Source organism: Pipistrellus kuhlii, unplaced genomic scaffold (assembly GCF_014108245.1).
Source record: "Pipistrellus kuhlii isolate mPipKuh1 unplaced genomic scaffold, mPipKuh1.p scaffold_m20_p_1, whole genome shotgun sequence".
Classification (NCBI taxonomy): domain Eukaryota; kingdom Metazoa; phylum Chordata; class Mammalia; order Chiroptera; family Vespertilionidae; genus Pipistrellus; species Pipistrellus kuhlii.
Genome location: NW_023425404.1, coordinates 71,122,455 through 71,147,548, shown reverse-complemented (window position 1 = coordinate 71,147,548; position 25,094 = coordinate 71,122,455). Strand labels below are relative to the sequence as shown.

The following is a 25,094-nucleotide window of genomic DNA, read 5'->3' as shown; positions in this document are numbered from 1 at the left end:
GGTCCCAATTCAGAGGTTGACAAGAAAGAGAAGTGGGGGTTGGGGGAGAAGATTTTGAGAGTATGGCTCAGTGTCTCCGAAAAAGAAAGTATGTTTAAGAGAGTGACTATTTTTTAATAAGAACCATGTTGCTCTTAATAAGGACCCTGCAGTTTAAAGTTAGAAAGAAAATGGTCTTCAATTTCTCACAATCTGAAAATAACAAAAAGTGGTTTAAACAACAACAAAAAATCCATTTTAGAGCCCATTGTAATATTAAGGTTGTAGGAATGTGATCTTTGCTGGTTAAATCAAATTCTTTTCCTGCATGAATTCCTTGGGTAGTTTGCTTGTTTGGGGTAACCAAGGCATCATGGCAGGTGCCCCGCTCAGGGGGTCTGCTGAATGAACAGCCAGGGTGTTTAGTTGCAGTTCCATGTCCAGGAGTTAAGGTCAGATGGTTTTCCAGCACAGACCAAAACATAAAACAAGTAGGTCAAGCCAGAAAGTTAGTACCTAAACTTAAGAAGGTAGTGCCTACAAATCTTCACTGAGCACCATCTTAGGATTATTTTCTCTCACCCCACATTTCTAAATGTGGTCTTTGGGGAGCAGCCGGGAGGGTACAATGCATAAGTTGGGTCTGGGCATGACTATTGGTAAGGAGTTGAGTGATGAAATATAGAAAGCCCCTTAGAGAGAGGAAAACAAAGGTTCCAAATCCTATGATAAAAGGAATAATGATTCTGCCTGGTCTGTAGTTCCTGGGATTCTACCAACACTCGGCTGAAGGTCTCTCTTAAAAGTTTCACCCTCATTCTTTACAATAATACCTGGAATCATAAACTTCATTCCCGCCCTTAATTTTTTAACTCAATACGGTTAGCTCACTAACTGTATAAGGTGCTTTACTTAACAACATAGATAATATAAGTGCAAGGCATTGTTCTTAACGTTATACAGGTGTTTTAAGAAATGAAGATGATATAGATAGGTTTGAGATGCATTGGAAATGCTGTGAAATGGGTTGGGTGTCCTGATAAGTTGCCACAATGATGGGGAAAATAAAGAGGAAAAGAGATAATCCCACAAACTAACACAAACTTGTTTTGTCCCAAATGTCAATAAAAAATAATAATAAATGACTGGCATCTTTCAGGGCCAACCAATTCAAAGATTAAAAATGACTAAGGTAGTCCCAACAGCACCAAAAGCCCAGCGAGGCCTGGGGACCCAATGAAAGCTGAGGGCTTTTGGGAGTTTCTCTGAGACCCGGCTTCATCTCCCTCCCCCAAGGCTGCAGTTCCATTGATTGCTGAAAAAGCAGATTAGAACAGAGGGATGGGGCACAGACTTGGGAATTCTCGGGAAAGACCTGAAATAATTCTCCTTCATCAGTTTTTCTAATGCAGAAGCCACTCCAAGTTCTAAATTAGTCCTTAGTCATTATCCTTAAGATTGTTTTGCAAGTTTCCAAACCTCTGGAATCTATAAAGAGAAACTCTACAAACCTGTATCATTTGCCCTTGGTTTCCAATTCAACCTTTAATATTGCGTATAAGCCAAATGCAAAGTTAGTGCTAGTCTCATAAACTTAGATATGTTGACACCTAAAAACAAAAAAGAAAGAAAGAGAGAAAGAAAGACAGAAAGAAAGAGAGAAAGAAAGAAAGAAAGGAAAGAAAAGGAAAGGAAAGGAAAGGAAAGGAAAGGAAAGGAAAGGAAAGGAAAGGAAAGGAAAGGAAAGGAAAGGAAAGGAAAGGAAAGGAAAGGAAAGGAAAAGAAAGGAAAGGAAAGAAAAGAAAAGAAAAGAAAAGAAAAGAAAAGAAAAGAAAAGAAAAGAAAAGAAAAGAAAAGAAAAGGAAAGAAAAGGAAAGAAAAGAAAAAAGAAAAAATGATGACTAGACACGAGTCACAAATAAAGAACCCCAGTAGGAAAACGTTTGGAAAAATACTACAGCCCAGAAGTACTGAGTGGGTGGAACAATGGCCTTCAATATGCCACAATGAGAATTCTCAGGCAGAACACTTAGAAGGAAGCCACAAGAAAAAGAAGACTGCACTTTTTGTTCAGTGATTTCCTATTAATTGTGATGTAAATTATATGGATGCGATTTTGACAAAGAATAGCACTGTTTCTGAAATAAATAGTGGCTTATGTGCAAAATACAGAATGCATCAGGAAGAAAGAAATGTTATTTGGCAGCATGAGTGTAATAAAATCTGAGATAACAGCTTACGATTAGGTAACTTTTATATTATCTTTTCCTGTTTGACTCAATTTTTAATCTTAAACCTTAGAAATAAAACAAATATTTTTGCATCACAAATTAATGTAGGTTTATAGGCATTTTTCATACATAATTCTTGATCTTGACATAAAATGTAAAATCACCTAGTTTTGGCTACTAGGTCAAGATTGTTATTTTAGTAATATGTTATACCAGAAGATATATTGGGTTGTTTTGTTGTTAATGTGGACAGCTATCCATACAAGAAATAGCTGATAGTCAACAAACTTGATTAATGTTGAACAGAATTCTTTAGGGAGTAAAATATCACCATTTGCTGAGTCCCTGAGAGGCAATATCTTCTCTTAACCAACATGATTCCCAGGGGATATTAATTAAAGTGGGATAGACCCTCAAAAAGTACAAATAAATACTTATCTTTAGAGGAGGGGAAAATTAAAATAATATATTAAATAATGGTAATTTCAAATGATAAAGATTGGAGAGGAAAGAAGACAACTTTTATTTGACCTTGAATGTACTTCTTATTCTATAAGAAATTTTAAAAAGCTAGAGGGTAGTTGTTTCTTGTCATTATACTGTTGCTGATTCTGTGGTTAGTTATTAATTTTATTTTTTATGATTCACAATCTGCTCTTTGAAATATGCCATATGCTCAAAGCAATTCAAGGATGACAACTGTCAGAATTACTCCAATAAAAATTGCCTAAATGAGGAAGATTTACTACAGTCTGATATTTCGTGGAAAGTCCCTCTACCCTCCCCACCATCTTTTCAGACACTATGAATCTTGCAACCATTTTTTTCAGTCAAAATCACAGGGTTGTTTTGTAATAACGTCTAAGACCATTTAAGTGGAATTTGTAAAACACACTAGACTAAGGGTGAATTAGCAGACCTGGAAAACAATATAGATAGTTATTAGATGGATTGCCTCAATCAATATATGAGTTCCAAGCCAGTTTTCTTAAATCACACGCAAATGTATTGACTTAATATGACAACGTCTGCTCTATGTATCACTAACAAACATTAAATTGGACAAGCCCTGCACCCTGAAAGCAGCACACCAAACTAAAGGCACATCTACGCCGCCCCCCCCCCCCCCGGAAGATCTGGGGGTGGATAGAATCTACCTGAGTGCTCCAATCAAAACACATTTTTGTTAAATGCGACCGTTCCATTTACCCTTTGTTTTGTTTCAGTCTATTTTTTAATGCAGTTTCATTTGTTGTTATTCATCCTGAAGATAAATCTTTGTCCTTCTATAGAATTACACCAAATAGAATGTGATAAAGGGAACTTTCTTGCAATTATGATGTCGGTGCAGCCTGTCAGCACACAGGGGATGGAAATGAGTTTGGGGACAGGGAAGAGAATTCTAATAGACACCATGATACATACAATGAACGCAAAGATATCCTGAGAGAGAGAGACTTGTCAGGCTAATCAGATCTTCCACAGCAAGGTAAAAGCAGGAAGGGAGCGCTAACCTTGTAAAGGTGCTGCTGCTGCTCCTCTGACATCATCAGGTCGTGGCTGTCCATCACGAGGGACTCCATGTCAATCAGCCAATCCCAGAGCTCCTGATATTCTGAATCAAAGTCCAGAAGCCTGAAGATAAGACACAACATGTATTATGCATAAATACAGAGTAGTTGTTAAAATCTTGTATTAGAATAATATATTCTTGAAAACCCATGATGTTCCTGGGTGATACCTATAAAAAGAGCAGGAGAAAAAAATCTCTCTGTGCTTACACAGTGGGTAAAAGAGGAACTCAAGCTTGCAACATAGCCACTTCTTAGATTTTGAAATCATAACATGTAATTTCGATGTTCATACCTGAGACATATTACCATGGTGATTTCCATTTGTTCACCCTTTCTGAAGATTTGTAGCACTTGAACGAAATGACTACTACCTTGAAAAAGAGCACCAGCATATTTAACAGGCTCAGAAATGGTGGGTCAGTGCCATTTGAAGGTTACATGGTCCAGAATTTTGGTTAAGAACAGTACCCTCAAATTTCAAACCCCATTCTCATATGCTAGATTTTCTATGGATACTATATCCCAATAGAGTCATGATTAAGAATACTAATTTAATGAATTTCTCTATAATAATCATAATTCACTATCATATCCAAAATATAATGTTCACTGGGAAATGGCTCAATCATTTATCTGTTCCTCTGCTGTCTATCTGCCTATCTCTGCAAACATATATCTTAGATTTATTGTCATGGATGAGTAGCCAGCATTTCAGCTTAACACTCAGAGATAGGCTTGAGTGACTCTGGTAAACCAGTGAGAACCAGGGGCAGATCCAGTATTAGACAGGTGTTCCCCACAGACATGTAGGAAACAAAGGTAAGGACAGGAAGTCAAAACAATGAATCTTTGAATAGGCAGCAATCATTAAAATTCAAAGGAGGATCACTATGGTTTTCAACAAAATAAATCATTAGAATAAGGAGCTTAAAAGGATTAATGTGATTCTCTATTGAAAGCCTGGTGAATAAGTAAAGCCCAGATTCTTCTAAAACACTGTGATCAGAAAATGAAAGTGCAGATGAAAAACTATGACTTTGTCTTTCCCTAAAAAAAAATTATCCTCCTGAAAGAAATCCTAGAGTTTGTCAAACGGTAACTGAACAAAATCTTATCCGGGCTTCTGGAGATCAAGATGGCGGCGTAGGTAAATATGGTACTCATGTCCTCCCACAGCCACATCAAAATTACAACTAAACTACAGAACAACCATCATTCAGAACTGCCTGAAATCATCCCTAACAGAAGTCCTACAACTAAGGATATAAAGAAGCAGCTAAATTGAGACTGGTATGAGGGGCAGAGGTGTGGAATAGAGTGGTCCCATGCCCACACGTGGTGGATAAAAATTGAGAAGCGTATCTCAGCTGCAGAGGTCCCTGGTGAGAAGCCAGGGGTTCCAGCTCACACCAGGCCTTCCAGCTCAGGGTTCTAGTGCCAGGAAGAGAGGTCCTCATAACTTCTGGCTATAAAAACCAGTGGCAATTATGGCTGTATGAAACAGAGGCTTCTGGAATCCCAGGAGTTCCTCTTTAAGGGCCTGTGCACAGACTTATTCAAACTCATTTTTCTGAAATCCAGCTCTGGGGCAGCAGCTCAAAAAGCACCAGAGATATATGGGGAAGGACTGAATTGTTAGGCACCCAGGCAAGAGATGGAGGAGCAGCTTTCTTGCAGACAGAAATGCTGACAGAAGCCATTGTTCCTCTTCAGAGCTCTTCCTCCACAGAGCCAGCAAGCACTGCCATATCTGAGTCCCCATCAACCTGGCTCACTCTGTTTTGCACTACCCTGGTGATTCCTTGAGACCTCAACCCAAACTGTTTCCAGTGGCTTTTCTATATTAATGGCTTTTCTTGGCTCATGCCTCAGACTTTCCTAAAATCTCTTAAACAAGTAGCATCTAGCCTCTATGTGCCCCATACCTCTCTCTAAGAAGTCCCTCACCAGGAAATAGTGGCAGCTGGCCTTGCTTCACAGTTTTAGCCTCTTCTGGGCATCTCCAAGCCAAGTACAAGTAGCAACCACCTGCAGATCATTTTGTAGCTCATGCCTGGTGGCCTGGGGTAGACACAGGCAGCAGCTGACCTTTGCCTGTAACTCCAGAGAGGCTCAGAGCCAGTGCATCCATTGAACAGCTTCAGATTATGTTTAAGCACCATGCAACCACTTCCACAAATGACACACTCAAGGGCACCAGAGCCCCGCTGAAGTAAATCCTGCTCCATGGAGTTAGCCTCTGTACAGCTGATCTTTCCTGGAGGTTGTCATTTGCCCTAGGGATATAGCCCTCCCATTGACATTCCAATAGCAATAGAGGCTCAACAAAAGAGGAGGGTGTACAGGGCTCCCAAAGGGCTGCACTTTGAGTGTCCAACTTGGGCAAGGGAGTTGGGCTGTGCCATTGGGTCCTACAGGGACACCTAATACATAAGGCCACTCTACAAAGCCTGGGAGACATAGCAGCCCCACCTAATATATAGGAACAAACCCAGGAAGGCCACCAAAATAAGAAGACAAAGAAACATGTTCCAAACGAAAGAACAGAACAAAACTCACGAAAAAAAAAAACTAAACAGAACAGAGACAAGCAATCTACTAAATACAGAGTTTAAAACACTGGTTGTAAGGATGCTCAGTGAACTTTGGGGAAGGGGAGATGAACTTAGTGAGAACTTCAACAAAAAAATGAGAAACATAAAAATGGAGTTATGAAACATAAAGAATCAGTCAGATATGAATAATGTAGGAAACCAACAGTACAATAGATAAAGCAGTGGATCAAATCAGAGATTTGAATGATAAGGAAGCAGAAAACACCTGATCAAAATAGGAAAAAAAAATATTTTTTTTTTAAAAAATGAGGAAAAATAAAAAACCTCTGGGACAACTTCAAGTGTACCAACATTCTCATTATGGGAATGTCTGAAGGAGAAGAGAGAGAAAAAGAAATTTAAAACTTATTTGAATAAATAATGACAGAAAATTTTCTTAACCTGCTGAAAGAAGTAGACATACACATCCAGGAAGCACAGAGACTCCAAACAAGAGGAGCCCAAGGAGGCCCACACCCAAGATACATCATAATTAAAATGCCTAAGGTTAAATACAAATAGAATCTTGAAAGCAGCAAGAAAAAAAGCAGTTAGTTACCTACAAGAGAACTTCCATAAGACTGTCAGCTGATTTCTCAACAGAAATTTTATAGGCCAGTGGGATTGGCAAGAAATATTGAAAGTGATGAAAATCAAGAACCCTACAACCAAGATTACTTTACCCAGAAAACCTTTTATTTAGAATTAAAGGACATACAAAGAGATTCCCAGACAAAAAAGAAAAAAAGAAAAGAAAAAAAAAAGCTAACGATTCTCATCATCACCAAACCAGTATTACATGAAATGTTAAAATGTCTTCTTTTTGAGGAAAAATACAGATAAAAATTATGAATGGTAAGATGGCAATAAACATATCCTCTATGAACAACTGAATCTAAAACAAAACAAAACAAAGGAACAGAACAGAAACAGATTCATAGTCACAGAAAAAAAATTGATGATTGCCAGATGAGAGGGGTATTTGGGGACTAGGTGAAAAAGGTGAGGGGATTAAGAAGTACAAACTGGCAGTTACAGAATAATCATGGGGATGTAAAATACAGCATAGGAAATATAATCAATAATATTGTAATACTATGTATGGTGTCAGATGGATATGAGAGTTATCAGGGTGATCACTTAGTAATATCTAATCACTGGGTTGTACACTGAAAACAAATATACTCTTGTATGTCTCCTGCAACTAAAAAATAGAAGAAAATAATTAATTGCAAAGAAAAAAAAATCTTCTTTACTAGTGAAGCAGCAGCTTCAGGTATGAATCTGCATTTATCTAGTGAGCATCTTATTGCTACCTTGTTCCTATCTCTGTATATTAAATGACTCTTTTCCAAGAAAATGAGCATCCACTTTTTATAATATACAACTTAATCTTAATAGATCTGTCAACAATTAAGATGTGTCTGGTGATGGAAGACTAGACTTCGAGTTAGCTGCCTATTTTACTTTAATTGCTTTACCATAATTATAAAGATCCTTGATTAGGACGGTAAGTACTCCAGGGCAGGAATCATCCGTTATTAGCTAATACGCAGAACTGATTAATAAATGTTTACTTAATGCTGATGATGGGTACAGCTGATGTAGCCAAAATCTTCAGGAAGACTAAGGTGGCCTAGAGCAGTGCTTCTCAAATTTTACTGTGCATATGGCCCAGCTGAAGAGCTGTTGAAATGCTGGTCCTGACTCAGTAGTTCCAGGGTGGGGCCTGAGAGTCTGCATTTCTAAAAAATGTTGGCAACTGGCAACACTGCTGGTCATGGACCTCATTTTGCATAGCAAGGACTTGCAGCATAAATGTAAAATCTGCAAATATACGTTTCAAAATACTAAAAAACAAACAAACACCACTGTAACAGGGAGAAATAAGCCGTCAGGCTTTCTTCCTTTGTGAGTGACTAACAAAGAAGAGCTAATAAGCATTTGTTCATATGACAGACACAATAATTTAGAAATTCCTCCCGAATTATGGTCATTATTTCTTTATCCTTGAACTCTCCCATATTTTAACCATAAAAACAAGGGAAGATCCACCTCTTGGGCAAGCCCAACCTTTTGTGGCAGCCAGTGTCTACCTTTCAGCATGAAACCAGGCCAGCTTCAGATTTCCTGTGGTTTGTGGGAAGGAGGACTATTACAACCAAAACAACAAGCCCAGAAAATCTTTAGGGGTAGACACTGGGTTTTCACCACAGCCAAATTTAACCCATTTATGAGCCAAGCTTCAACCCTGAGCCTTTAAAAATATCTTTTTAATTTAACCTTTTTTGCCTCCTCACTGTACATAGCCTGAATCCAAAGAAAAAGGGCTGTCTCTGCACCCACATACACCCTTCAACAAATGCCTTTGGTTCCTACTTTAGCCACTAGCTTCTCAAATTCCAAAGATCATGTATTCTAGTGTAGTATTGCAGAAGTTTTGAGAAAAAAGAATCATTGTAGTATTTTAAATATTTTTGTATTGTTTCATCATAGAAAAACTTTAAACATGAGAATAAAGATACTTTTTCCTGTCCACCTCTTCACCCAAATTGGGAGATTATGATTGAGGAATATTAAAAGGAAAGGGGAAAGGAAGGATAAAGCTCAACCCTTCCATTTCAGCAGACTTGAGGAATAAGAAGGAAATAAAGGCAAAAGAAGTATGGGCTCAGATGTGTGTCCTCACATCCCTTGGACTAAGACCTACTGAAAAGGCCTAGGAGACAAGTTGAAGAGAAAGCCAAAAGTGCAAGGATGTCAGCCCCATTTCCACTAGGAAGTCTGGGAAGAGATCGCCTTGATCAGTGCCCTCACAATAACCTGGGGTGGGGATGCTGCAGTCAGAGAGAGATCTTTGGTCAGACTCCCTTTGCTACCTGCTTCTCTCATCCCTTTCTGCGCCCCCCTCCCCCACCATGAGATTTCTGGAAGTTCAGCTGGTGAACTTGGTAGAGCCATTGCACAATGAATTGTCCTCCAAAGGGGGGAAATGGGGGTCCTGGAGCCAGACTTTAGAGAGTTGGCAGAACCAGAGAGAGTTGAGATGAGGCTTTAGTCAGGAAATACCTCCTGACCAAGCCAAGAGATAACAGCATTATGTGGGATGCAACCTCATAATGCCCAGGGCAAGACCCATCTCAATAAATCCAGCCAACCTGCACTCATGGACCACATTAAGACAGGGGACCTTATTGCATCCCAGAGTCATAAGGTTATATAAGTCACCTATATGTTTTGTTTTGTTTTGTTTTTAATAATATGATTGTCTAAAAGAAGGAACAAGAGTAGGAAATCTGAAAAACAGCATTCATCCCAAGAGTTTTTCCTTAAAGAGGATGTTAATTTATTAGGGGGAAATATAACAAGCACTAGGTTTAAGATCCTGAACATTGTTCTTAAAGCAAGCTTTTTTTTTTTTTTCTTGCTTTACCAGAAAAGCGTGTGTCTTATAAGAATTATCAGTCAGTAAGAGAAAATAAGGACCTGGAGATTATTATGCTAAGTGAAACAAACCAGTTAGAGAAAGACAAATATCACATGGTCTCACTTATATGTGGAATCTAATGAACAAAATAAACTGACAAACAAAATAGGTCCCAGAGTTTTGAATACATGGGACAAAATAACAGATCTGTTATTCTGAAAATTTAAACCTTGGGAGGTAGGGAGAAGGGGGGACAGGAAGAGATTAACCCAAGAACATATACACATATATGCATTGTCCATGGACACAGACAATTAATATGGGGAAGGCCTGGGGTGGGGTGGGGTGGGGGTTGGGTTGAGGGGAACAAAAAGGGAGAAAATGGGAGACATCTGTAATCCCGTCAACATTTTTTTAAAAGCCTGGTTCGTTTTCCATATGTGGATGATAAAAAAGAATCTTTGATAATGACTAAACCATTCAAGGGCAAAGGATGATTTTCTTTTTCCATCCCTAGTGCTCACCATAGTACCTGGAGAATAATGATGACTGAACGTAGATAATGAATCCACAATCCTTTAGTCAGGCAAGAATGACTTCAGAGGAGCCAGTATGTGAAAGAGATGGGTGGTATCTCATTCCCAAATGCCAGTACCAACACAACAAGTGCACCTTTGACAGGATCCTACACTCATTCTGAACGTGAGATTTCGCCTTCAGTTTATGATAATGGCACATTTGCTTACTTAGAATGGTTAGATGCAATAGATTCTCAGTTAGTCTGAGTTGCCTTCTCACACCTTTCACATCCTCCTCTTTTCTCTAGTGAAAATTAAAGAAGATTTAGAAATAGACTTCAAACAAGTGAAAAATATTACACAGGATGATAAAATGTTCAGAACAATAAAAACAATTTTCACTGTCTCTTTTCCATGTCTTTATATCCATTTAGCTGTTCCCTCCTCTTGCTCTCCTTACAGAACAAAAGCCATTTCTTCTAATTACATGCACTTCAGGCTCCTTCTCAGATAGACTACACTGGAGACCTGCAAATGGTGAATAATCTTAACACAGATCCTGTAATCATTCTTTTCCAGTTGATTCTATCTTCATCCTAGCTGAGAATATGTAGGCTTGAGTTTGTTTGATACAGCAAATGCTTTGGTTCCGTGATTTTGTTTCACTGGAGTAGAATCAGCACTGGAGTTTTCCAAACAACAAATTCTCATAAGGTCCAAATACTAAAGACAAGAACATTTTTTAAAGCATTTGTGCCTGATTTCAGATTCTTGGCCAGGCATTCATTCACAGCTTAGAAAAGACCTGACAGTTTTTCGAATGCAGTGAAATAAAATGTATAAATTTATAGCAAATCAGTAGTTAATTACTGGAATTTCTTTGTTGGTTCTTTTGAAACCTTCTGAAATGACTACAACTTCATGTGCTAATTATCAGAAAAATTCTTACACAAGAGTGATTTGCTTTCTCGTGTTTACATTACCTCCAGAGGTATGCTAAGTGTTTCTCAAGTGATTTTAGAAAATACAATGTCTTCCAGGAAAAGTGACAGCTACTATAAAAAGCAGCAAAGAAGATCATAGATGAGTGATTGTATCAAGGGTATCATGAAACTAGTTAACAGTTCTATATCCCTTGGAAGAATATGCCGATTCTACCGACTGAATTCCAACTAGGGTTCTTTGCTTGAATATCTGGTGACTCTAGGATCTCTTTTAAGAACGGAGAAAGAGGATATTGAAATTGTGGCAATAGCTCAGAATCTTATAAGGGATATGACAGTGGGAACTAGTCTTTTGGAGGGATTTTCCTCTTAAAATTTCTTTGTAATTGTGCTTGGGTTTATGTCAACTCATTCACTCAAATATATAATCTCCTTCGTGTTAAAATGTCTCAAAACATACCTTTCAGTATTCTATGAATATGTTATGTTCTCTACGAAATTGTACAAAGCAAACTCATGTTTACTCTATAAAAATGTTATAAAGCAAACACATCACACACAAAAATGTATTCTTTTGCATAGTACTTCTCCTTTAAATTGCCATGTACCTGAAGGGTTCACAATAAAAGAGTTGGACATTCTCTTGTAGGTATAATATTCCCATTTTTAGGAGGTTTAAAAGCTTAATCATGTTATGAGGAGAAAAATCTTCAACTAAAAGTCAGTTTTTGTTAGACAAACATAAAATTATAATGTATTTATTCCATAGTCTGAGAATTTAATAGAGACAAGGACAAAACTATGGAAAAAATCAGTGTGTAAATTTTCTCATGTTTATTTCTAAGATTGGGTCATCTACTGTGGGTAATTGCCAAAAGTATTTCCCAATGTCTTGTCTGCCATTTTCTCTACCTTTTCAAGGTTAAAAAAAAAATTCTAGGTCCTTTCACCACAGAAATAAAATATTAACAAGCTTATTTAGTATCATTTTTTCTGCATATTGGATATTAATATATTATTTGTGAGGCTGGTACAGTTTCAGAAATAATCCTTTATCTAAACCCCAATGGGAGCTATGTGAGACTAGCTAAGTATTTGAATACATAAATGCATTCAGCCTTTGGTATTTAAAGTGAGCATCATTAACTGAACATTTCAACTTAAACTTTGCTTAAAAGATAAAGTTTCACCCAAGTGAAATCAATGGGAGGTGTGTGTGAATATATGAGATTTCAGCTTGGCCCACTGAGGAATTTTCACTAAAGCAGACAATCAAATGAAGAAATCATCAAAATAGAGCAATTATTGGTTAAAGAAAAGATAATACTAAAAAGTCCTGGTGGTTGGTTTGTTTTTTTTTAACCTAAGGCCCAGTAATACATATTTTGGAACATTTAAGGATGCATCTTTTGTATGCTTAATAGTTCATTTTATACCAACACATCCAAAAACACAAGACCAGTTCCTGAAATACCAGCTTGTCTATACTGGGACTTCTATCAAATGATCCAATTTTCCTAGCTTCTTTAGCATATTGATTCTTTCCTCAAATATTCACTAAGTAGTCACTGTTCACAGTATTTGCTCAAGGAAGTTTGCCTCTGGTTTTCTAAAATGACACTAAAGGAAGTGGTAACAAAATCTTGTAAAAATATAGTTTAATAATTTTGCCAAAGTGAAATACTAACAATAGACCAGAATTTCCCATCATTCTCTACTCCATGTGGCATGTAAGCACAGAAGGGAAATACAATAGTGGCACCTTGCTCAATCATCATATCATTAAAGAATAAAATTTAGCTTTCCAGACGTGGACTCGGGTATGCACAGTTGCATGTAAAATCCCTTTCCACTCTAAACATATTAAAGTGTGGACACTAATTTATTATTTTGAATGAAAATTCATGAGTGACTTCCTCATGAGAAAAACAGGCTGCCTTTGCCATTAATAAATAAAAAGGAATATGGAGTTCTCTCTAGCAGTAATTTTGTCAGTTCTCATATATACCCACATACACGTGAAAATGTCTAAGAAAAATAAAATCAACCCTACAAATGTGTTAATGACTGGCCCCACTTTGTAATAAACCCATGGACCATCTGTTCATAAACATTTGTTATTGAAATAAAAGTCATAAATCAAAAAAAAATCCTAACCTCTAAGACTAGCCATAAAAATAGAAATATCAATGCTGATTCCTGAATGTATTTAGAGGATTCTGTTAGGCTGTCAGGGACTCAAAACACTTGTCTAAATTTTCAGCTAATGAGCTGGATTAAGTTCTAGCCAAAGAACTGGAAACCTTCTGAAGAACTGAAAATAGGTAATGATTCTAACAGAAATGGAGAAACGGTACTTCAGAAGACAAACAAGGGCTATGTTTGAAACAAAACAAAACCTAACCTGCCTGTGACATTGTCTGTCAGTGTTCAAGGTGACTGGGTCCAGACTTGCTATTGACACACTAGTGCGGGTTCGGCCGCTCAGCCTTTGTCAAATCCCGCTGCTTTTCAACGACTTAATAGGCAATAGAGAATCTTAACCCTCAGGGTTAGGACAGAAGGTAAGTTACCTGGAAATAATTCCTGCTGCCCAACCCCTAACAAAGGCCTGGTAACAGAATTAAGAGGGAGACCTCTCCCCCAAGATGACTTTGTCTGTCTCATCCATCGATGCTGCCCCTGCCCAGAAAGCACTATGCTCAATCTCTAAGGTTTTATTACTTGTAGAAATGCTCTTATTTGAGCCGAGACCAGTTTGGCTCAATGGATAGAGCGTTGGCTTGGGGACTGAAGGGTCCTGGGTTTGATTCCGGTCAAGGTCATGTACCTTGGTTGCAGGCATATCCCCAGTAGGGGGTGTGCAAGAGGCAGCTGATCTATGACTCCCTCTCATTGATGTTTCTAACTATAATATCTCTCTCCCTCTCTGTGAAAAATCAATAAAATATATTAAAAAAAAAAAAAAAAGAAATGCTCTTACTCAATTATGTTTTAACATTCCTTCTGCAGCCTGTATAAAATAATGCCTTGGGAATTGGGTTTGTCTTGTAGGGATATAGTGTCACAAATGCCGGTCTTTAAAGAATTACAATAGAAAATTCTCTCAGGACTCAATGGCATTGGAAGCTGACGTCCCACCAATATGTATTACTTTAAAGTTTAGAACCAAAAATAGTGTTCTTAAGGATATGCATAAGATTTGTTTTTCAAATTTGTTCTTTTTTTTTTTTTTTTTTTTTTTTTTTTACAAGTTTACCTTAGCTATTCAGGTTTTTGTGTTTCTCTACACATTTTAAGATTATTTGTCCTATTTGTTTGAAAAAATGTCATTGTAATTTTGATAGCAATTTCTTTGAATCTATAGATTCCTTTGAATAATATAAAGATTTTAACAATATTAATCCTTCTAATCAATGAGCATGGAATACTTTCCATTTATTTGTGATTTCTTCAATTTATTTCTTTATTACCTTGTAGTATTTAACATACAGATCTTTCACCTCTTTGGGTAAATTTATTCCTAGTAATTTTATTCTTTATAATGCAATTGTTAATAAGATTATTTTTTTCTGATAGTGTATAGAAACACACACATTTTATGTGTATTTTGTATTTTGAAACCTCAGTGAATATGTTTATTAGTTCTAAAAGTTTTTTCATAAAGTCTTTAGAGTTTTCTATACATAATACCATGTCATCTGAAAATATTGCCAGTTTTATTTTTTCTTTTCCAATTTAGATACTTTTTATTTCTTTTTCTTCACCAACTGCTTGACTAGAACTTTCTATACTGTGTTGAATAGAAGTGGCAAGAGTGGGCATCTTGTCTTGTTCCTGATGTTGGAGAAAAAGCTTTTAGCCTTTCACCATTGAGTGTGACGTTGAGTGTGTTGTCATATATGGCCATTATTATGTTGAAGGATGTTCCTTCTGCAACCACTTGTTGAAACTTTTTATCATAATGGATTTTGAAGTTTGACAAATGCTTTTTCTGCATATTTTGATATGATTATATAATTTCTATCCTTCGTTTTGTTAATATTATATATCACATTGACTGATTTGTGAATGCTGAACCATCCTTACATCCCTGGAATAAACTCCACTTGATCATAATATATGAATCTTTTAATGTATTATGGAATTTTATTTGCAAATTTGTGCACCGATGGGGTCCCTCAACCTGGCCTGCACCCTCTTGCAATCTGGGACTCCTTTAGGGATGTCAGACTGCTGGTTTCAGCCGGTCCCCACAGGCCAGGCAAAGGGACCTCACTAGTGCATGAATCCATGCACCAGGCCTCTAGTATGCATATAAATTATTTGGTTAATCTCTTCCCATCCTCCACCCCCCTTTCCTTCTGAGATTCATCAATCTGTTCCATGTTTCCATGCCTGTCATTGAGCATCTGCCCCTGGTGGTCAGTGCTCATCATAGCTACTGGTCAAAAGGCTGAAAGTCGCTTAGGCTTTTAGAAATTGAGATACTTGAGGCCCAGTGCACAAAATTTGTGCACTGGGGAAGGGGAGTCCCTCAGATGGGCCTGAGCCCTCTCACAGTCTGGGACCCTTTGGGGAATGTCTGCCTGCTGGCTTAGGCCTGCTCCCTCGGGGAGCAGGCCTAGACAGCAGGTGGACATACCTCTCACAGTCCAGGAGTCTTTGCTCCTTACCACCTGCCTATTTGCTGCTCCTTACCACTTAGCTTGCTGCTCCTGCCACTACTGCTGTGCTCACCAGCTGTGAGCCTGGCTTCTGGCTGAGTGGCACTCCTCCTGTTGGGAGTGTACTGACCACCAGGAGCAGCTCCTGCATTGAGCACCTGCCCCCTGGTGGTTACTAAGTGTCATAGCGACCAGTGATTCTGCTGTTCAGTTGATTTGCATATTAGGTTTTTATTATATAGGATTTTGCATGTATGTATATTAGGGATATTAGCCTGTAATTTTATTTTATTTTTGCATCCTTGTCTTGTTTTGGTATCAGGGTGATTCTGGCCTCAAAAAATAAGTTTGAAAGAATTTTCTCCTGTCCTACTTTTTGGAAGAGTTTGAGAAGGGTTGGTATTAATTCTTCTTCACTGGTAGAATTCACTAGTGAATCCATCTGGTTCTAGACTTATTTGTTTGAAGATTTTTTTTTATTACTGATTCAATATCCTTACTAGTAATTGGTCTGTTCAGATTTTCTACTTTTCTTTAAACATTCTTAAAGGTAATTTTATGTTCACCTGAGAGGGGTGAAGAAACTACCAAAAGGTAAGCACCTATCTCTATGAGCCTCTGCTACCTATAGTCACCATACTGCCCTTGTTGCTGGTTGAGAGGCCCAAAACATCAGACACCTGCTTCCTGGGCATTTCCACTCGGATGTCCCACAGACCATCAAAAGGACTACTTGTAGCTTCTTTCCCAATTCAGTTCCTCCCCTGCCTTCCCCATCTCAGTGAATGACATGTCCATCTGCCAGAGTGCATAGCCTGAAACATTTTTTTAAATACTGGTGATCATTCTGGTGACCAAGTCTGATCTGTTCAACTTCCTTCTTTCAGTTTACACTGCTGCTATCTTAGCTTGGGTCCTATTTCTCATTTGGATGACCAGAATAGCCTATTAAAGAAGCACTGTGTAGTCTTGTCCTTGCCAAGCTATTCTCTACACTGCTGCCAGAACATTGTTTAAAAACTGCCAATCTAGTCATTCTGGGTATCCTTTAGTGGTTCCAGCTGTTTGTACACCCTGCCTCCTCTGTGAGAAACATTCTTATTGTCACTTCTGACCCTGAGCCAGTCTCGGTGATACTTCTAGAAAGCTTTCCTGATTTACATACATCTGTCATTTTGTCTCCCATTGTCTCTACATCACCAGTGCCTACTTCATCCAGCATTTAATTGTAGAGCTCAATAAATATTAAATGTTGAATGACACCAAAGTCAGTTGAATCCAAAGCCTCCTCTATTCTTTCTCCTCCTTGAACCAGAAAATGCAGTATCATTCCCCTCATCCAATGTTTATTGATTTTTTTTCAGGCTTTACTTTCTAATTCAGTCTTCACATTCTCCAAAAATTTCTTTTTTATAAAGTTTCTACAGTTGACATATAATATATTAGTTTCAGATGTATAACCCAGGGTGTGGACATTATATAATGTATTAATTAGTAACCTCAATAAATCTAACACTGTACATAGTTGTTACAACATTATTGGCTATATTCCTTATGCTATACTTTATGCTCCCTCCATGACTATCTGTTTCCTTCTCCATTCATTTCTAACCTAAAATCTCTAAGACTAAAGCAGTGTTTCTCAAACTGGATCTGAATCACCTGAATGACTTGTTAAATGACGTTGGACCTCATACATTCCAATTTAGTAGATCTGGAGTGGGGCCCAGAATTGGCATTTCTAACAAATTCACAGGAGAAAGTGAAGCTGCTGGTCCAGAAACTATATTTTGAAAATCACTAGAGCAATGGCTCACAGCTGGAAGTAAGCATTAGGACATAATCATATCTTGGCCCACTCTACCTACTGAATCCGAATTTTCATTGGGTTGGGTAGACAGGCATTTTTTTTTTTTCAGCTTAAAAGCTCCACAGGTGATCCTGATGCACTATCATGGTTAAGAACCATGAATTCAATGATTAACTCCAGGATCTGGACTTCCCAAGCCTTATTTTTCACACCCCTTCCAACTTTCAACACTGCTCTCCTGCCTTATGGAAAAGCAGGCAGTCTGATGGTTCCAGACCTCTGCTCCCTCTCTCTGAGCCCTGGGTTAGTTTTAGTTATTCATTCATGCATCCATTCATTCACTTAGCCCTAGCACTTGCCAGGCACTGCACCAGAATCAGAGCAGTGTGGTAAACACAAAAAACACAGCTCTATCTCATGGAGCCCACACCATTTCTCTGAGCTCCTCATCTCTCTCATCGCTTCTCCTTCTCCTTTATTGCACAGACAAATACTGGCTTAACATGCACTGCACTGTCTTGTGAGACCATAGATTTCATGAAAGCAAAGACCATAGATGCTCAATAAATGTTTATTCACATTAAACTGAAAAGCTCTGCCCCTGACCTTGCCCTCTTTCAAAATTCATCTCCAGAGACCTCTGTCTGTGATGTCTTTCCTGACCTGCTCTGACTCACACCAGTCAACACCTCTGCCTTCCATGAGCCCCACCCTTAACCTCATGTAGATTTTAACTCATTTTTTATTCCATATTGTTTGTAGAACTGGCTCCTCCTCCCTAACTCTGGACTTCTCAAGTTCAGGGACCATTGCTTTTTAATTTCTGTACTTCATATAACAGGTACATATAATATTATTTGCTAAATCAATGTTGAAGTCAATTTTGTTTGCACTGAAGCCCGCTTTGCTATGTTTGTGCCAAACTTCTTTGTAGCTTTAATGAAATATTCTTAAAATTCTTTGAGGTTCTTCATAGTAGGAAGATACCATAATTTAAATTTCATAAAGTATGGGATATGCACAACATAGACTTTAAGGGAAAATGTTTATCAATGGTCTGAATAAAATCCTTCAGAGAGAGGGCAAAGCATGACTTATGGATTGTCCACTGTATTCTGACCCAGGTTTCTGAACTGAGGTCTTAGCTCCATTTTATACCCTCATCCTGGACAAGCCAGTCTCCCAGCCATTTTGCCTCCCAGTTTCATCATTTATAAGCTGAATAAAAGACATGGTTTGTAATCTACACTAAGTCTAGCAAGTAGGATGCTAATTAATTAATTCAAAAGAATCGTTGAAATTCATGTAAAAAAATAATTTTTTTGCAGTAGGAAGAGGTGTTGGGGAAAAAAGAGGGTCATATTTTACAAAATATATAAAATTTAGGTGTTCTTAACACACTCTGCTCAGGGCATCATGCCATGAACATAGTAGGTCTTCCATGTATATTTATTGAATGAAAGAAATCAATCCATCTATAAATGCTTTCATTTAAATTGGCAGAAATGGAACCTGCTCTCAGAGAAAAACTTGTTGGGTGACTCAGACATTGCATAACCCTCAGGTAGCTGCAATTTCCCATTTGAAATGCTGGGGCCACTGCCAAATGTCCCCCACAGGCAAACACACTCTGACTAAAGCTTACAGATCCTCACAAGGATTTGGGTAAATCTTCCAGACAAACCTATTTGTGGCTGCTAAAACCACACTTCATAGTTGTGCACCTTGACACACACCTGTCTGTCAAGCCAGAGTGGAAATTCATTTCTAAATGACATGTTAGTTGTGTAAAACTCTTAGAAATTTAAGACCATTATTCTATCTAGCATCTGAGTCCTCCATTGGGTAGCCTCGTACATTTTTCAACTATATACCCTTTTTAGCATGGGTATAGATATGGGAAGGAAATAAAAAATATATTAATTGTACCACCAACTTAATTTTCTCTTCAGTGGATGGAATATCTGCATGTGGAATGAAAACCCTAAAAAGCCCACACTATTCCCACGATTACTTATCGGAAACAAGGATCATTCTATGCAACAAAAGAAAAAGTTAATGACGTTTGTGTGTTGTGGAGCAGATAATTTCACAAGGCTATGTTCTTAAGGTTTCAGACTTAAGGATTTGACTGTGGGAGCAAAGAGTCTTGGGGGCAGAACAACCCAGATAACCTCACCCACATGCATGGCTCACACAATGCTTTTCTGTATGTAAACAGAAAGTAGAAAATAGTATATGGTTTTTGTCCTTCGTATTAAATAGCTGCTTTTTCTTCAGCACACTCTTAAATTTCTGCACAATGCACAGCCTTCAGTACCCCAAGGAGCACAGACAAAAGACATCAGGCAAGTTCACCTACTCCCACGTCCCTGAACAATGCTTGTTGTGAACTAAGCAATTCCCAGGGCAGATTTATGATTTGTGGAACCCAGAGTAAGCACTCAGGTTGGGTCTTTGGAATCCGAGGTCAGAAGCACGTGGTGCCCATTCAGTCTCTAGGGCTTTAGAAAACATGAAAATGTGACCTAACGTTTGTGCTTGCGTGCACACTAGAGATAGTTTAGGCATTTAGGGAAATAAAAGCACATTAAGGACTCAAAACAGCTTGTTGTTTATGCTCCAAGTTTTAACCTTTTCTTTCTTATTTGCTTCTATGCTTTTCTTCTTGTGAATACATGTCTACTGAATTATATGAGTAATCAAATGTATATGTAACATGTCTATGGATAAAAGAAATCCTGACAGAGCAACAAAATATATAGAAAAGTAAATTTAAAAATGTATTTCTCAATTCTTAAACAGGGTTATGACGGTGATCCTGTATCCTGTATTCTTAGACCCTGGATTATAGCACAAGATAGAATATGTAGTGAGCATACTTAATTTATCCCAAAATTTTATATGGGGATGTAAAGTCCAATAAAAACTATAAGTACTTAAAAGATAAATGCAAACAAGTACATAAAAAGATTTCTTTTCCACCTGCCTTTTCAGGGAATATTTTAGCTAGAGTTACACCTCATAGGGTAATAAGATGCTATTAATATGTAACCGACTTGGGGGAACAGTGTCTCCTTAGTTGTCTAGTTAGAGTATAAAATAGGTTACTGTTTCCATTTTTATGAGTGTAATTATAATCAAGTCATTAAAACTATGAAATAATTAAATTTCATTACTACTCTTTTAGTGTTTAATTTTTACCTATTAAATATTAGAATAATCTAGAAGAGACAAAAAATATACACAATGTTTGCAAACTTTAGAGCCATTGGAAATATCTGAATGCATGATAATTATTCAGAAGATGGATAGTTAATATAATGTAAATACAGCCATATGTCTCAGGCCAAATAAAACTGTCCATGGGTTACTGATGGTGCTGGGTCCTTTCACTCACCTTAGACAATTCAGATGCTAGTTTATTATTCCAGTTGACTTTACAGGAAGCAAACCGGCTAGCCATGGTCTCTACACAATTATTAAATATCTACATTTTTCGGAAAAATTATGTTCTACAGAGGTTCTGGCATTTAAAAAATCCGTAAACAAGCTTTAAAAGAATGGTTAAGTTAAAAAAGGGGGAAATCCACTGAAAGATCAATTTATAAAGAAAAACCACCAATACTATAGATACAATATAGGCACACAAATACTGGCAAAATCCCAAGGCTGTTTTTAAATAAATCATAACAAAGTGAGGAAGTTCTGGATTACGTGACAGAGGCTGGTAAAATCCACAGTCTTCAATTCTATGGATGTTGACTTAATGCAGACTCATCACTTCTGTGAAAAAAATAATAATTGGAGTTTATCCCTTTTAGATCCCAGGCCATTTCTGTATAGAAAGAGAAACATCTCTCAAGGCAGAAATGCAAAGGAACATAAATGCCTACCTACTCTAGAGAGCTGCTTCTTATCTGTTACCTCACGCCTACGAGGGCAAATTCACCGGAAAAGTGGAGATTAGTGAGGATAAAGCAACACAAAGAGAAGTTCCCTACCCTGCGCCTCCCACTGCATGAACTTTTGACATATCAGCAAACTCTTCCTTTCTCTTGCTGCCACTGGTGTACTGCTCGCTGTACAGCTTGAGGGACATCTGCTCAACAGCATCTCTCTGTGCTTCCAGGTAGCAGAGCTGAACCTCGGCCTAGAGAGAGAAACAAAGAGGAATTGCTGTTTTAATCCAGAAGGAATGCATTTCAAGTGAGGTGTAACAACTCAAAGAATTGGAATTCGTTCACATCATTCTACTGCTCCTTTTCAGGTTGGATTTAATGGGATCAGCTGAGCATATTCCAGAATTATATTTTAGATCTGAATCTTATATGTTCCTCCTTAAAGTAGGACCTGAATAAATAAACTCTCAGAAGACTTGGTAAATATCACAAAATATCCCTGAGATCATAATACTGTATGATGAGACTTTACATAAAAATTCTGTGAAATTCCTTAAGAACATTCTTCCTCATATTGCCACATATGTAATATTTATTTTTTAAAGACCCCCCTCTAACCCATACATTTGCATGGACACATATTCTGAATGTTTCTCATTATCTTTCCTGAGGAGAATAAAAAAGCCTAGTACTAATTCTAATACCTCTTCAATAATGATGACAGACTTCCTTTATTACATTTTTTGTTCTCTGTATTATTGTCTTAATAATTTTAAAATAGAGGGAATCGTGTTTTTGCCCATGTGCAGGTTTGAACTGTGAAATCTCTTATAGTTATGTGGGCTCGCTGCAGACAGGAGAGGTAGTAAGTTCACCATGCTGTTTTCTATCAAACTGAGGACAAAAGAATGCTGAATAATATTTGGCATGAAAATGTATTAAGTAGACGCTTTATTTATTTCAGCTGTTGTGATCTCTGTGGCTGCAGGGTTCCCTGGTACACCAGATGAGACTGGGAATGAAGTGCTCTCGGTGGCATGCTTGCCTCTGCATGCATGCATGGCAAAAGCTGGCAGGCAATGCTGAGTTCATGTGCTCTGCAGACCAAAGGAACTCTTATTTTCTTTTGACATACTTCACTAAATCCAAGAACATCCACTGACATTTCTGATAATCCTTAAAACTGCTACTTCTTTATATTTTAACTAGAGGCTCAGTGCACAAATTTGTGCACAGGTGGGGTCCCTCAGCCTGGCCAATGATCAAGGCAGATTGGGGTCATCTTACCTAGTTTCTATTGGAGTGATCAGGGCCAGTCGGCCAGGGAAAAGGACCATGGAAGGTTGACTGGCTGGGGGAAGTGACTAGGGGAGGTTGGCCAGCCAGGAGGAGGGATTATGTGAGGTTGCCTGTGGAAGTGCATTGACCACCAGGGGGCAGCTCCTGATTTGAGAATCTGCCCCCTGGTGGTCAATAGACATCACAGCGACTGGTCAACCAGTCATTGGATCATTGGGTCGTTTGGTCACTGAGGCTTTTATATATATGAATTACATATTCTCATAGAAAAACAGTTCTGGGTCAACTATTGGCTAGTTGTCAGAATTCTGTAATTTGTAAGAAAGGTCAAGTCAGACACAACCTTCTCCTCTTTGTGTTCAGAGTCAACTACCACCTTTTGCCTAGTCTCTAGTTTTATAGACTCAACCTGGGAATAGAGGGGAGTGTTATTATAAAGTGTCAGCTTCTTAAAAGTGCAACTCAGGACTCAGTAAAGAAAATGGGGAGCATATGAAATCTAAGAATCAATCTATTCTAAAGTTCCTATGTTGTTGTTTTCCACAAGCAGTTAATCATTGTTGTTCTGGACTGCTAAGAAAGAACTTTTGAAAAATACTAAAAATTACTTCATTCACATAATTGAAGTTTCAGAAATTAGTTAAAAAGTTCATGTGAACTTGTCCAAACTAATTGGCTTGAATAAGAATAGATTCATAAGAATTATGTCAAGCACTATAAACAGAAGATAATGTTTTATGGAACATATTCAGTTTGGAGGAGAAGGGTGTGGCTGGTGAGAAGACACAAAGGAATTTAGCACCTTTAGTAAGGATGACAAATAAGAGGAATGGAGCATGTTAATGGTATTATAGACAAGTTTCAACCAAGATATGCAGATATCATAGAACTTGGAGGAATAATACCTAGAGACCTAAGAATGGTTTTTAAAGGAGGTTTGGGGAGGTATAAAATTGAACATAGGAAGTCAATGATTAGGAAAAAAACAATAAAACATAGCTTTCAAAAGAGCATACACCATATTATGTGATTAAATAAATGTGAGATAACTGAGAGTTGTTGAACAATAGCCAAAGAGCTTAAAAACAATAATTTTCCCAAATGTCATACCCACTCCACTCCTCCCCTCATCAAAGCTATCAGGATAATGAGAAGGTTGTCCCACACCAAGAATTCTATTGGAAACCCCTTTAGAATAATGATTCTGCACCACAAGGTACCAAGGGGCATGTTTGATTCTGAGAGATTCCTGTTCATTTTTAACCATCCTCTGGTAACAAGCTTGTTCTGGGTAATGATCTCACAAATGAGTGTTACTGGTCACAAAAAGGATCACAAAGAGGGATGCTGACTTAATGCAGACTCATCACTATTATGAAAAAATAATTGGAGTTTATTCCTTTTAGATCCCAGGCTATTTCTGTATAGAAAGGGAAACATCTCTCATATAACAGGGATACATGAAAAGGACTTCAGAGAACAATGCTGAAAGCAACCTGAAAGATAATTAGTCACCCCACAAAAATGATTGAAATGTTGCAATCTAAGACTTTTATTGCACAATATCTCACTGGCATTTGGAAAGAAAAAAAAAACAACTTTCCGGCACAACAAGGCCCAAGTCATTCTTATCCATCTCTATTTCTATCTCTGCTATCAGTGATTCATTCCTAAACATGATGATAAAGATAGAACCAAAGTAGCTGCTTCTGCTAAGGCAGAATAGCTTTGCAATTTAAATATCTCTGTAAGCTGGCTTCACTTTTCTTCATACTATATCTTAGTCCAAAGGTAAATTTTTAGGTGGGAGATTTGAAGAAAATGCAGGTCTTAACAAAAATAACATTGAATCTTTGATTCAAATAATTTTATTTATTAGCATTTATGATAATAGTGGACACCTTTAAAAGTTAAAATTTTTTACAAATGAAAACTTCGCTTGATTAAGTAATATTACTGATGTGTAATCAACAAGATTTGGCAACTTATTCATTAAGGAAAATAAGAAGGAACAAGAACGAAGATCCACCTCACATTTCCTGGGAGTAGGAGTATAAAAAGAGTAATGCTATGGTAGATGGAACAAATAAGCTGGATTTGATCAAGTCTTTTGTTTGAGGTACTGATGGGATACCCAAAATGAGATATT

At 37.7% G+C, this 25,094-nt stretch overlaps 1 protein-coding gene across 3 annotated transcripts in view; it reads right to left on the bottom strand.

The window, feature by feature from the left end:
* The window catches only part of AKAP6 (A-kinase anchoring protein 6), a 451,051-nt gene that overhangs the window by 111,292 nt on the left and 314,665 nt on the right, over window positions 1-25,094 (bottom strand). For all 3 annotated transcript variants that reach the window (XM_036451362.2, XM_036451376.2, XM_045585282.1), the window contains exons 8-9: window positions 21,749-21,897; window positions 3,725-3,845 (exon numbers count right to left, since the gene is read on the bottom strand). In XM_036451362.2, the coding sequence (XP_036307255.1) occupies window positions 3,725-3,845; window positions 21,749-21,897 (270 nt within the window). The remainder of the gene's footprint in view (window positions 1-3,724; window positions 3,846-21,748; window positions 21,898-25,094) is intronic.